At 39.0% G+C, this 15,196-nt stretch overlaps 1 protein-coding gene across 1 annotated transcript in view; it reads left to right on the top strand.

Annotated features, from left to right (window-relative positions):
- The window catches only part of VWF (von Willebrand factor), a 136,173-nt gene that overhangs the window by 80,521 nt on the left and 40,456 nt on the right, over positions 1–15,196 (top strand). The window contains exons 31-34 of the mRNA XM_010004925.1: positions 6,676–6,819; positions 7,788–7,952; positions 10,256–10,299; positions 14,936–15,113. Coding sequence (XP_010003227.1) covers positions 6,676–6,819; positions 7,788–7,952; positions 10,256–10,299; positions 14,936–15,113 — 531 coding nt within the window. The remainder of the gene's footprint in view (positions 1–6,675; positions 6,820–7,787; positions 7,953–10,255; positions 10,300–14,935; positions 15,114–15,196) is intronic.

Raw genomic sequence — 15,196 nt, 5'->3', positions numbered from 1 at the left:
ACATGTTTCCCCTCTCCCTGTGTGCCCACCCCCTTTTGGAAAACAATCTTAAATATTTTTTCTGAAACTTTCTATAACTATTAACAAATTTGAATAGCAGGATTCAGCTTTGCCTGTCATAATTCAGATGGTGTAAATGTTTCCTTTCTGAACATCTACTGTGGTTTAGGAGGCAAAGGCACACAATGACAGGTTTTTTTTCACTCAGATCTCTGTCATGTGAGGAGGTCTATGCAGAATTTTCAAAATCTGGCCCCCATCACCCACGCAAACCCATGATTTTGCCAGCAGCTGCTCTGATCTGAGGTTCCCATCCACTGAAAGACAAAAGTCTTCCTCACTTGCTCCCCCACTACTGCTTCAGAGTTGGTGGTGTCAGCTCCCTTCTTAAGACAGCTCTGAGTACCTACTAGTCTCTTCTCTGAGATATTTTACATCACTATCCTGGCAGATTTTTTTTTGTTTTGTTTTCTTGCTTACTTTTAAATTTAATTTCTTACAAGGTTTGTGAGTTGAATGTGGTTCTGGTGCAGCCCATGTTCATCTGAACTCCTGGGTGGTAAGAGGAATGCTGGATTTCTGACCTGGAGAGCCAGGAAAACAGAGGTTTTGGGGCTTCATAGCCTCCTCTCTTCAGTGCTGTTGGGCTGTAGGACTGTTCTGCCCATGAAGAGTTCAGTCTGGCACACATTAATCAGTGTGCTAAGAAGTGGCATTGACCCGTGGGATTCATTTGCCATAGCTATTTTTTTGCAAGAATAAAACAATCTGCTAGTTCCTGTTAAAAAGAAACACGTTTCAATGTCTAGCCAAAATCCTAAATTAAGATACAAATACCAACTTCAGGATTATCCTCATGGAGTGCTGATACTGATTAAGCAAGTCTTTGGTTAAATAGGAGCAATCTGGTCTATCCACAGGTGTCCTAGCCTGTGGCTTTTTCTCTGCCTCTTCAAAGTGTTGAGGAGCCAATTCTTTTTTACTTCTTCCCCAGGCAGCTTTTGGTACTTGTGGGTGATTAAGACTTCTTGTAGTAGTTTTTCCTTTCTTTGGTCAAGATGTTGCAGAAGTGTTAGTGAAGCCACTGAGGCCACTTAAGGCACAGATTCACAAGTTCCTGCAGGAACCTCCACGTAGCTGGAATTCCCCATCTGTCACAACCCCATAGACCCTCACGGGGTCTTTACATTGTATTCTTCATTTCAGACAAAATTAGATCATTGCAAAGGTTGCTTTTAGGCAGTTTCTGCTTTCCCTGAGGCACCCACTAAACTATTAATGTCTGTGCATTGGTTTATTTTCCTCCAGTCTGGCTTATTCTGTGATGAATTTTTTTTTTTTTTTTCTTGGATGTATTTCAAACCTTTCTAGGGCACCTTGTGCTCTTTCAGTTCACTTGATGTTCATAATTGCTCCCAATCTAGTATCTGTGATTCAGATTAGCTGCCTTTTTACACATTTTTCCTTCTTTATCCAAATCATTAATTAAAATCATTAATAAGGCAGAATCTAGTGTAATTCCCTCTAGCCTCCCAGTAAATACTTCCAACCCTACTCAACAGATTGTCTTTTGCCCTTAAAGCTTGTTTATGTCCATTTAATCAGCTTTCAGTCCTTGCAAGTATCTCTACATGAACCTTTCTGAGTTCTTGCTTCAGAATATGAGTCTGGCTTGAATGTGCATCAAATAATATAAGAATATATATGTCTCCAGCTAATGAGCCTTTATAGCCTTTATTGGATAGTCATTTTAAAGGCAATCAGAGAAGAAGTTTATATAAAGCCTTTCCTAAAAAGGCTGTCAGAAGTTCAGAATCAAATGTTCTTGGTTTTTGCTGAGAGGAGAAAACTGTGCAGTGATGCCTTCTCCATTTGTCCCCGTCTTGGTTTGATATCTTCTGTTGCATTTCCTTTAATTATTATTCCATACATGACTTTTGTTTTGTATTCTATAGTGTGTCAATGCTGAGAGATGGGGAAAAGGTGCTGTGCTGTCATGGCAACCTTTGGAGTGACCAACTTTCCCTTTCTCGAGTGGCCCATATAGATCAATGTGGTTTTCATTTGTTCTTTCTGTCAGTGTTTTTTTGATGGATGTGCCCAATGACTTAACAATCACGTCCTACTGATTGAGCTGAAAGGCTACTGGGGGCTCAGTGCTCCTAAAAGCTTGATCTTTTTGTTCAGTTAACCAGATAAATGTGTAGATGGTAAAATTTGGGTAGGGTATGTGTGCATGTGTAAAATTAATTGTGGCCTTTATGCCTGTCAGGACCAGAGTAAGTGTAACATGGTAGGAGGCCATAGGACAAGAGTGGACAGGTAGTCAGAGACAGATGACCAGACACACATTCCCCATCACATCCACTGCCTTTGGAAACAGATATTTTTTTTTTTATCGTGTCCTGCTGGTCTCAGCTCTGTTTTTCTCCTGTATGTGACAAAGGCTTTTGACTTTGACACTTCAACCTTGATTTCTCAAGGGCTGTAGCTCTAATGCCTAAATTACATGTGAGTACAGAAGTCATTCTGCTTCCAAAGCCTAATGATTGCCTTTTTTTTTTTTTTTTTTTTTGACAGCACCTTCTGTATATATGAGAAACAAGAACTATTTGTAGTGGATTAATAATACATAATAGTTGATAATATGATGAGTAATGATATGTGAATAATAATAATTTGTGAGTCTAAGATCATTTACTCCTATGTTCAGCATGTGGGAACATGTTGGCTGCTAGTCCAGGCTTAGGGTCTCATGTACACATAAAGGATATTAGGATATTTTCTGTTAGCATGTCAGCCACTGAAGGACCTAAGGTGGTCTCATAACTGCCTGAAGCCAGTGAGGCTCAGACCTGGCCATTTTATTTTAGACCTGGTTTTATTACATCCAAGGTGTTGCACAGTCTTTCACTCTAAATGTAGCCATGTGCTTAGTGATATTTATTTCAGTGTCAACATTTTAAATTTCCTTTATTGGTGTGAAAGTGGCAGGTGACTGTTATGTTGCAGTGTAGTAGTGAGAAAATGTTTAGTTGGTTGTGTTATAAGCAGCCAGTATTTCTTATTATGGCCTCTGAGGAGTTTGTTATTACTGTCCCTGGTGAGATGAAGACACAAATGGCTGAGAAGTGACAGTTTCCAGCTTGCTATGGTCACTTTCTGAATCTCTCTAGCAGTATCAAAGTGTTCATTTGATCATGCCTTCAGACACCTGGCTCTTTTCTCTAGAGCTGGCTTCAAAATAAGGGGAGAAATCCAAAGAGTTTTTAGTACACTCAAACAATTTTTCCATGCATTAAATTGCATAATTGTTTGATGGGGACTTTGAAATAGTCTCTGGTTCTGTTACATTGGAACTTGATTTCTTTATAAGAAATCATAAAAATAATGGATTTTCCAGTTTACTTATAAGTATGGAAGTTTCTGAAAATTTTCAGAATTAATAGAAGAAAAAAAAAAAAAGGAGCTTGAGCAATTGGTAACCATACTCCAACCACACAAAAATCAAAGGGTTGGTAAAGAAAGACAAACTCAGAACTTCCAAGTACGTTTCACAAATGAATGAAGAATTGTTTGTGATACTTTCTGCACAAAAGTTAAACCTAAAATATTTGAAAGTTAAAACCTGAAATACTTTTTTAGTAATTATTCATAGGACAAAAGGGAAATGAGACAATTTTCTGGCATAGTGACCATCCTGGAGCAAACTCAGGGTTTGGAATATAGTCATCTTATTTTTTCTGTATTTTCTTTTAGTCCTCTATGATTTATAGCTAACATGCCATTCTGCATCTAACATCTAGTCTACAGAGAGACAAACTAAAGACTAGAAAACAAACCCAATTTTAACAGTGGTTGTGAGGCAGCTGTATAGAACATGAGTAAATACCTGAGGTTAGTTAATTTTTCTGCTAAGGCATAGTAGTTTGTGAAGTGGAATTGTCATCACCCAACTACTGTTTTAAAATATATTTTGTTGCAAATAGAAAAACATTCAAAATTTTGAGATTTTTACTAAACTGAAACTCTAAAGTGTTTTAATTTTGTATCTAAACCATAATTTAGAATTTAAGTGGAAAAGTGCAGCTGGATCCAGCCTTAGCCCCTGACTGTAAACAAAAAAATAGTTTGTAATCTGGCTTCTGTCAGTCAGTTTATTGCAGCTTGAGCTGGGTAGCTCTGAGGAAGGACCCCGCCCATATTTTACCTGTGCCTTTTAAGGCCTCACATGCTTGTACACATGCTGTAAATGCAACTGTTCATACAATTGTCTTCTATAGTGCTGACATCTTCCCTTTCTGATTGGTTCTGTCCTCCTCTATCTAAGGTTCTCCCATTCACCATCAGTCCATTCTCATCAGGATAATTCAACAACCCAATTTCTCAAGTTTTGGTTAATCCATTTAACCATTGTATGAAATAATTTTGAGTAATTACCTCACTGTCTGCATCTTGTTTCAATGTTATTCCAGGTGGTAGAGTAGAAGTTTAACTAAGGTTCAGTCACAGGAGTTCAGCTAAAATTTAATTAGAACTGTGGCCTAAGGCCTTATCACTCCAGCTACTCATGTGAAGTCGAGTCTCTTATGTCAAGCAGTTTTCAGTTTGCCCAAATTTGAATCATTTCTACAATTATTTCTCATATTACTTGAAGCAATCTATTAATCCCAGTATTCTTACGGTTCATCAATTTTTACTTTCAACAACATGAAGATGAGGCTGTGGATCTGGGAAAGGAACCATGATAATAGGCTAACAGGGAAGAAGAGGAGCCTGGATAAGGTGGGATGGGGATGCCAGGCTGTCAATCAGGGACTATAAAGTGTATGAGAAAGCAGGAAATTAATGGGAAAGCAATGGTATTTGAGAAGGGCACATCACCTCCAAACTAGTACTGTGGAAAAGGAGATATTTGGCTTTTTCCAAACACCTATTCTAGGGTTGATTCCTCCAGGAGAGAAATTCTTCCTGAAAGTGTAAAGCCTTGTAGAGTATCCAGTTGCTGTTGATGCATTATCAATAGTCAATGTGCTGCATGAGCTTGCTAGAGGTTGTCCATCGTTGCACCAGCTTGGGTAATGGGTCTTTGCTTCTGCCAATAAAAAGGGATGGATGACCTGATAGAGAAGACATAAAATGCAAAGTGTTTAGGTGTGCTAAGGTGCTGGGGGTGTGCTTGGTGAATTACCCATCATCTGACTTCTGGTATTTTACAAATGTGATTGTTACTTCTATTTTTTCAATGAATTCCTCAGGCAAATGCATTTCTGCTCCCCAGTTGTTGCAGATTACTCACGGGAACTAGTAGTGCAGGTATTCATTTTTCACCATTCACTGTTTGCCCTGCATCAGTCATACAGTATCATTTCTACTTCCTGACCTGGTAACTTCCAAGCTCAAAGGAGCTTTTAAGAAAGCTGCATATCATCATTCCCTGTATAAACATTTGTGCAAATACATAGCTACATACAAGTTCTAGCAAAATACTCTCTCACTGAGGTCATGATTTCAAACTAAATTTTGCATGAGTGCTCACAGATGTTACATGAAAGGGCAGCAGCTACACATTTTAGCTAGTTTTGTGATTTGGTAACTAAGGTAGAATTTGTTAAAATGTTTTGAGGGTTTGGTGGGTTTTGTCTGTCATTTTGGTGTCTCCCACAGCATCCTTACAGCTAGAGCTGAGGAAGCGTGGTCTGGATGATTGGATAGTGAGGTAGATTGTGAACTTCTTGAAGGAAAGAAATCAGAGTTGTGGTCAATGGGGTAGAGTCTAGTTGGAGGCCTGTATCTAGTACAGTCTCTAGCAGGGGTCAGTACTGGGACCAGTACTATTCAATATTTTCATTAGCGACCTGGAAGAGGGTACAGAGTGTAACCTCATCAAGTTTGCTGATGACACTAAACTGGGAGGAATGGCTGACACACCAGAAGGCTGTGCTGCCACTCAGTGAGACCTGGACAGGCTGAAGAGATGGGCAGGGAGAAACCTGTTGAAATTCAACAAGGGCAAGTGCAGAGTCTTGCATCTGGGGAAGAAAAACTCCATGTACCAAAAATAGGTTGGGGACTGACCTGCTGGAGAGCAGCACAGTGATTCTGTGATTCTGTGCTTAGTCTGAGTCTAGATTTCAAAGAGCTTGCTGGTGGTAAGGAAGCAAGATATGCTTTTCACACCCGTACAAAAAGTTGACCAAATTAGGGAAGGACTAGCTCTCTGGGAGCTGAACTACTTGTCTATAGAGTTCAGTATGGTGTGAAGCTGTAGATCAGGTAGCCACTGGATGTCGCTATCGTTCTGCATTTAGGAAATAAGAACATAGTCTGCAAGATCTTCTTTCCTTTTGTGTGAGGAAATGGTAATACTTCCTGAAAAGGTAACTGCTAAAGTGAGGAGCATCGCTTTGTCCTCATGGCTAAGAAAAGGTAGTAAAATTCCAGTTACCTCAGAAATTGGAGAGCTAAGGATGTTCCTCCTTGTGTTGGGATTAGTAGTCCTGGTAGGTTCTTAATAGCTGAGATCTTTCATGTAGCAGCAATAAAGCAGACATTAAAAGGCCTCGCAGTATTTTCCAGTGCTATATAACCTACTCATACAAAGTTAGGTTTAGTTTTATAGCATCCTGTAAGCTTTCTGTCACATTTCTCATTTCTCTTTTCCTTTCTTCATAGGAAGAGCACTTGATTTTGTGGTTCAGAATGCAATGTCTGAGGCCCATGGAGGGAGACCCAGCGCATCCAAGGTTGCGATAGTCATCGTGTCGGGGAGATCAGAAGACACTGTGGAGGCTGCTGCACTTTCTGCAAGAATGAACAGTAAATTTCATTTCACTCTCTATTTTTGAGCAGATTTTTTGCTTTTTAAGTTATGCACTAAAATAAAGGAGGAAAAATTAAGATGCTGGTGTGTCCATATAAATTCACCGATTTTGCATGGTGTTCTAATAAGAAAAAGGCCTGAAAAATCCCTGCCTGGTGAAGTTACATTTGAATTACTGGTATATTCAGGTCCCATCTGCAATTTAGACTGAACAGCTTTCATAGGCTTCACAAATCAGTAGTATTTAATTTTTCCTGTTCCTGTGGACAGACAGGGATGCCAGATATGTGATCTAAGATTATAAATTCAAGACTGTTGCAGTAGAGTGAATTTTGAAAGGGTCACTGCAATACTAATAATAATAAATTGAGAGAGGATTTATCTGCTTCTGCACTGACCTATATGGGGATATGCTTTTAGTATCAATGTGTGCTGTGTGATGTTTTCTGGCTGTGATCTCTGTACCTCAGCTTCCTCAGGTGTTCAAATGAGGAACAGTAACTTCCTATGTAGATTGCTTTGGGATCTATTGCATAAATCAGGGACGAAATAATGACAATTATATTTTAATTAAATGGTGTGAAAATAATCCAATTGCCATGTCACTGAGGAAAGGAAACAACATCTTGAGATTTTTTTACATTTGAAAAGAAGTGAAGATGTCATGAAGTCTGCAGCTGTGTTTTGTTTACCATGCATGATCTTATTGCTTTGGACTAACAGAGTTTATCTTGCCTAACACTGTGATTAGAGCATCATCTTTTCTACTCTTAATTGCCTTTAGCCTTTGTGGAGGCAGTAGTGTACATGAAAAAAACTTTTGCTAGTTGTTTTGCTAGTTTTGTTTGTTTGTGGGGGTTTTTTTTGTTGTTGTTTTTTTTAAGAAGCAAATGGGGGGAAAAAAAGTAGCAGCAAAGATCTCCTTTGTCTATATATTGCCCATTTAAAACCTTTTCTTCTCTAGGAGTATCCCTGTTTCCAATTGGAGTTGGGAACGGATACGATGAAGAGCAGCTAAGAACTTTGACTGGGCCATCAGCTACCGACAGAATAATGAAGCTTCAAGATTTTGAAGATTTATCCACTATGATCACATTGAATAATGAATTTATCAAAAAAGTGTGCATGGGTAAGTCGGATATAAATGTACCCTTGTAACTGGAGGCAAACTAAAAAACTGAAATGCCAAAACCAGAACAGTTTTTTTGTGATCTGAGAAGTCAGCCCGATGCTCCTTTGTTAGTGTTAGTTTCACCAACAATCATCACAAATAGTGATCAGAATAGACTGCCACCATCATGCAGATTTAAAGCAAAGTCTGAGCCCTTTCAGCATGTACCAGCTGCTATTCTAAGCAACCAGCTTTCAGCAAGATTTGAAAACCTGCTTAGGCCTGAACTCTCAAGCTATCATCTCATTCATAACGAGGGCTGGTCATTAACTGAGGGACACCAGCAAAGCTCAAGCTGTCAGGAATGAATGGGGACATGCTTCAGAAATGTTACAAATTAGTTGTGAGTAAAGATTTTGAATAACGTATTTTTCTGCACAGTTATGTGTATGTCTGCAAAGAATTCATCCAAAGTGTGAGAAAAAAAAAGAGCAAGAAATAATTATCTTTTCCAGGAATAAATACTGGGAAAAAAAGCATAAAATAACTTAAGCAAACATTCATTTACTTGTAGGTAATAATGCCCCCCATCTATGGAAACTTACTCCAGCTCTGGCTAGTATTTTACTTCTTTTGCCTCCTTGATATCTGTGTATTTAGATATTTATTACTCAGATTGTAGTTGTTATTTCCATTACAATAGCATCTATGTGTCCTCTCCACAAATGGCTATCTCACAGTGTTAGTCACTGCACAGGTTTTTACCAGCTTTACTAAGGCTTAGTTACATCTCCATTAAAATAAGTGGACTTTTTTGCAGAGCCAAGTACCACTAAGAATCAGGAAGTTGCAGAGTGTGCACAGCTCAGCTTAGAGATATCCGATCAGTCTCCACTGGGATAACTTCTGGCATTTAAAAATCTCTCCAGAGCATCAAACATCTGCCATTTGCTAGATTTAAACAGCTGCCATTTTCTTTGTTTTCTTCTAAAATAAGCTTTTAAAGATGCATTTCCTCTCCTCACACTGTAAAGTATGTGATTTTCTTGCCCTAATTACATTGATCCAAGAAATACGACTGGGGAGCAGGAATTTGAAACCAGTTACTATTTTCTTATTACAATCTGTCCTAGAACCTGTCAATATTAGATGTGAAAACTTTGCATTTCTGTAAAATATCCAGCCAGCTTTTCCAACAACACAAAGCATGTGCTCAAAAGCTTGAATTATAGGTATTTTATAGTAGACACCTATATCTGAAAAAATTTTATCTCCCTTTTTCTGATGGTTAAAGCTTTTGCTATGGGTTAGGAAATTATCCTTCTATTTTATTTTTAATTTATTTTTGGTTGGCTGGGGTTTTTTTTTTGTTTCTTTTGTTTTATTTAAGTTTCTTACAATCTGTAAAGTATAATTTCTCCCTCCAGACTCATACAGTTTGATTTCTTGAGCGGAGGGAGTCTTACTTTGTGCATGGAAGTGTACCAAAAATAATACTATTAAAAAGGTTTAAAAGATTTCCTAAATGCTTTAAAAATACATTACTTGTCTGGAAAAGGCAGAGCATATAGTATATATATGCTAGCATAGTGTAATAGTTTACTAGTCAGTGTTTTAATTTCCTAGATACTTGGTTATCACATTGTCATACCGTAGTACTTACATGAAATTATTTTCCATGTATCTTCAGGTGTGTTATTAGATTGCATAAACATAGAAACTGCAGTTCAGTGGGTACTTCGTGATCATCTAACTGATTATATTAAAAACCTGCCCATGACAGTAATGCCTGAATGTGATGAAATTGAATTTGAGTATTCTTATTGCAGCTATTTTCATACTTACTCGAGTTGCTGACAAATCTTATCATGGGGTTAATATGTGTGGACATGTGTGTGTAAATTCTTATTACCTTGCTAATTGCCAGAAGTATTTTCAGTTCATCACAAATTCAGAGGTAAGGCTGGACCCTTTCTCAGAGCTAAAGCCATGATCTTTTAAGTACTGTTTGGGCAGAGCTGCGTGTTAGTGCAAGGGGTGGTGCAGAATTACAGCCTACCTGTTGCTTACAGGGTATTTTGAGACCAATGTTGTTGCAGAAGCCAGGTAATAAAAGCAATAATAAAGTTTATGCATCCTTTGACATACTGGTGAACAATTTGGACAAATGCCTGTGGTCTTCAGGTAGGGATTCTCACATTCTATCACACACACAAAAAAGTCTTACAGCCTAAGACGTATTTTCAAGTAAGCAATCTGTGTTTTGGTGACAACCTCTTAAAAGGTAGTGAGATGGCTAAAGATGACTATTTCTGTTTCAGACCCTGTCAGAGAATGTATAGATGAAGATGGAAACAAAAAGCAAGTAAGTGTATTGCCTGGGTCATCCATCTGGCTTTCAAGTTACAAAATTCATGCAGGATCATGAATACCTTCAGAGATAATCCAAAATGAAAAGTGTGGGCAATATTAAGAAAACTACTGTTTTTTGAAGTGATGGGATAACTTGCTACACAAAGGAGATTTCCTCTAATGACATCTGATCTTGCAGTGTGTTGACTGCTATTGAAGACAACCAGGTTGGGTGGAGAATGGAGAACAGCCCTGAGGAGAAGGACTTAGGGGTGCTTGCTGATGAGAAACTCAACTTGAGCCAGCAACGTGTGCTTGCAGCCCAGAAAGCCAACCACATAGAAAGAAGTTTGGCCAGCAGGTTGAGGGAGGTGATTCTTTCCTTCCCTGTTCTCGTGAGACCCAACCTGCAGTTCTGGGGTCCCCAGCACAAGAGAGACATGGAGCAAGTCCAGAGGAGGGCCATGAAAATGATTGGAGACCTGAAGCACCTCTGCTATGGAGATAGGCTGAGAGAGTTGGGGCTGTTCAGCCAGGAGAAGAGTCTGATAGTGTGCCTTCCTGTGCCTGATGGGGCCTCCAGGAAAGTTGAGAAGGGACTTCTTTTCACCACAGGAGGCAGTGACAGCACAAGGGGTAACAGTTTTAAAGTGAAAGATGGGAGATTTAGGTTAGATATCAGGAAGAAATTCTTCACTGTGAGAGTGATGAGAAAATGCTCAGAAATGTTAGTTAACTTGTCAATCTCTCTGAAGTGATCCATTCTGAGAAAAGAGTGATGTAAATGTTGTGATTTATTCAGTGCCTTAATCTCAGGTGAAATGCCAAGGTTTTTGAGTGTTCATGATACTTCATGCTTTTAAAAATTTTAGCACAAGCTTCTTACATATTTTCTATTAGGGATCACTTACGAATTCTACCCTAGGATTTATCTTGAATTTCCACTACATTCAAATATTCTTTTGATTTTTCCCTTGTGAAGACATTGCTGTACGGAAGGATGTGGCTAATAAAGAAATGCTTATGAATTGTCTAGACATAGGAAATACATTAAATCTGCCTTACTCAGTTGGCCTTGATCAGCTGGTTGGAACACAGAAAGACTTTAGCCAGATCAGACACTAGGTATAACCTAGTGGCTTTTAGTTTGAAAACCTAATTAACAAAAAACCCCTAAACTTTCTTAGTTTAAAACAAAATATACTCAGTTTCTTGTTGTTTATTCATTTGATTTGCATGTGTCCAGGCCTCTGGGCTCCTAGAAGCAGACCCAGGTACATGTAGGTAAGTTCAGGGAAGCCTGAACTTGAATGTCAGACATGTCACGTTTCATTTGTTTTTTGTGATAAAGCATAATTTCAGTCCTGGCTAAGATGCTTTTGGAAGGAAAGATTCCAGGCTCCAGCTGGTATAAAAATGAACCACATTTTCAAGTGGTAGCCTGTAGAGGAATTTTGTGTTACCTCTTCTATTAGCCATAAAAAAACAGGGTTTAGAAGACCCTGCCAACATGGTAGCCATTTCCTTTAAGAGCAGGCTGCTGCCATCCCATCATGCCTACATTACAAGGTGGAAGTGTTCTGTGTCTGGTGTTCAGCACCCACACTACATGCTCCTCTGCTGCCTCAGGGGAAGTAATGTGCCATCGTTGGCCTGTTTCCCTTTTCCAGCATAATCCATAAATCCACAGGGATGAAGAGTTATGGCCTTTTTTTTAATTCAGAGAATGCAGGCTCTTACATCAGATCCATAATATACCAAGCATTTTTCAGAGAGTTACTGCAGGAGGCTTGGTTCCCCAAGCAGGATGACTGTCATGCACCTGGAGACTGTGGCAACTGACCTGTTGCAGTTTGCAAGGAAATCAGAGTTCTAAGGATCAAAAATCTCAGCCTAAATCCTATCATGGCTGTGAGTGATATGATTTGTTACATCTTTTTTTGTTATTGCCTCTACTCTGGAAATAGCTGTCTAAGACATTCATGGCTAAGCTAATTGTTAGTTGCAGAAGGACAAAAGATCAAATGTGCTAGGTCAGGCCAAAAATCCATTCAACTCCCTGCATTATGTGGCCAAAAATGGAAGTCTGGGAAGAGTGTAAGTAAGTTTATATAAAGATGTACTGAACCATCTTAGTCTTGAACAATTTGTGACTCAGGGACTCGCTGAATCTGAGTGGTACCTTTTTGTGTTTGATAGCACTCAATAGTTTCCTCCTCCATGACTATGTTCTGTCATTCTTTCTAAGCTTTTAGTAATCATCATATGCAATGGCAAGGAGTTCAAATAGTGCTAAGTATAGGCTGTATAAAGGAACCACTATTTTAATACTTGAACTTGCCAGTTGACAGAATGATTATGTTAGATTAAGATTTTTTAAAAGTAGTTAATTCTGATCAGAATGTTTTGGGGTTCTTTTTATGCTTTTAAACAGGCACAGAGGTGATAATAGAAGTGTAGGTACTTGTCTTGTGATGGTAGCACTTCATGATGAGGTGATCTATTTAGTGAACGTCCACATTTCTGGTCTACACAGGCAGTAAAAATGCCATTCTTGAACTAGCGGTGGCTGTAACATGACATTTCTAGTGTTGTTCAGCACTCAGTTTAGAGAAGAACCAACAAACAAAACTCTTGACTAAATGGAAAGCTGATAAACCCACTCAGGTATACAACTCTCTCCTGCAGATGCACGATGAGAGAGAGAGACTGTTCAAGGCATGGTATGTAGGTTGAGAGCTCCCTCAGAGAGGAAGTCTGGAGCTTCCTCTGCTGTGCTGGCAGGCTCGTCGGTTTCAGCAGACTTATCCTTCACAATTTAGAAACCTGTGCTTTTGCTTTCCTTTCTGTCCTATTCCTCTACGATTTCATATCAGTTGGAATTTAGGCTTCCTTTGTCTTCAAGAGTCCCTGTGTTTTCCTCTGCCCCGGGATTTTGGCTTTGTTTGGATCCTTCAACTGATATTTTTGTTTTAATGTGCTGTGCTTCGCTTCTCTTGTCCAGCTCTTAGATGTTTTCCAATAGACGTGCTGTTAAGGAGTGAAATAAAAACAATTAAGTATTTATGGAAGCCAGAGGGTCCTTTGCCAGACTTTCACAGCTGTTTTTGTACCCTTCCAGGTGTTCCACTTTCAGTGAGTTGTAGGCGAGGCAAATATAATTAAAAAACATTCCATTTCTGCCGATGTAAATATTTTTTCCATACTTAAAGCTCCTCATGTTACTTTTTCACAGCTTCCTCTAGGTCTCACAAGCCTGAAAAGTATTAAGCCACTTTGACAAGTTCCCTTCTCACAGTCCTGAAGCATACAAAGCAAGTCCAGTTAATTAACTCGTATTTAATATGTAAATATTTATGTCTACAGATCTGGCAGTTCTCTTTTAGACTTATGGTGTCACATAGCTTGGAGATACAGAGCAGTACTTTCACACCACTATTCTTGGTTTGCACACTAGTGCCAAAAGTAGGCTGGGAATTATCGCAGAGGAATCAAATGGTTTGGGTTGGAAGGGACCTTAAAAATAATCTAGTTCCAATGCTGAGGTTACCTAGATATTTTGCTGCTTTGCTCTTCGCTTTTGTGGGAATGATTGGGAAGCTGAAAAGGAGAAGATGTGAGATAACTTTGCCCAATAGCAGTCATCATTTTTTTCCCCCATGTTTCTGCTTGTGAACATTAAGAAATGTTATCCTGCTCATAGAACAACTGTCTCACTTGCTACTATTGCTCCTGGAGAGATAGGTCTGGAAAGAACTGTTTCCTACATTGGGACATATTATTGGGAATGCAGGCCTTGGGGATGAGCATTGTCTTGAAATTCATTGAGGCTATTTGTGAACTTCAGAGCTCTGTGGGATTTGGACCAGGGAGCTCAGTTTTTTTGCAGATATGAATCTGGAGATATTCCAGACTGTGACCACGTCTATTTCTCTGTCAGTTAGTGGTATGTAATCCTGGTGCCTTAAAATTTAGACTATTCTTTGGAAGATGGGAAGATATTTTACTTCTTTTTTTTTTTCTTTTTTTTTCTTTTTTCTTTTTTTTAAAATTTACAAAGCCACTATGTATATCTAATAGCATTAGTTTGGTAAAAGAACAATTTCCCTTTGGGAAGGGTGGAACTGTTTTTAAAGTCTTGGAGTTTGGGATAAAATAACTAGAGTATTCCACGCCTTTCAAGCTTGGAGCAAATATTGTTCATTCCATCTGTGCTCAGAGCTCTTTCTAAAATAATGTTATGGCTTATGAAAACTAAAGGCTTTGACATTTATAGAAAAGCTAGGGGGAATTTTTTATTGCCTGTGCTAACCACGTATGCTATAGGATGGCTAAGCTAACAATAGATGGAGTACCAGATATTTCATCCTTCTGTAACAAAACAGCTCTTCTAGACTATTTTCTTTTGCTTGGAACTTCAGTCTATTTCTTACAGTGTTGCTAATTTAAACTTTCTCATCCTCATGAAGTCCTTAATACACTGCATTCTATCATTTAGTTGTCCAAAGCTAATTTGAGTAGCACTGCTGTCTGTGTCACTTCCCTTGCTGGCTGGAGGAGCGTGGCAGCAGCACATTTTGCATCTTTTTTTCCCCTCCCCTTCACCAATGTTCTTTTCGATTGTTAAATTTTCATGTCTCCCTACCTAGCCTGGTGATAAATGGACGTTGCCAGACCAGTGCCACACTGTGACATGCTTTCCAGGAGGTTACACAGTTCTGGAGAGTCACCAAATCAACTGTGAGAGGATGCCAAAACCAGTGTGTCACAGCAATCTTCCCGCTGTGAAGATAGAAGAAACTTGTGGCTGCCGATGGATGTGCCCATGTGAGTATCCAGCTTTGCATGTATGACTCTCCCTCCCCAGCACCTGAAATGTTAATCAGAATTGTAATGCAGAGTGGAACTTG

The sequence above is a fragment of the Chaetura pelagica genome, unplaced genomic scaffold (assembly GCF_000747805.2).
Source record: "Chaetura pelagica isolate M959 unplaced genomic scaffold, ChaPel_1.0 scaffold429, whole genome shotgun sequence".
Lineage (NCBI taxonomy): Eukaryota > Metazoa > Chordata > Aves > Apodiformes > Apodidae > Chaetura > Chaetura pelagica.
This window is presented reverse-complemented; position numbering and strand designations above follow the sequence as displayed.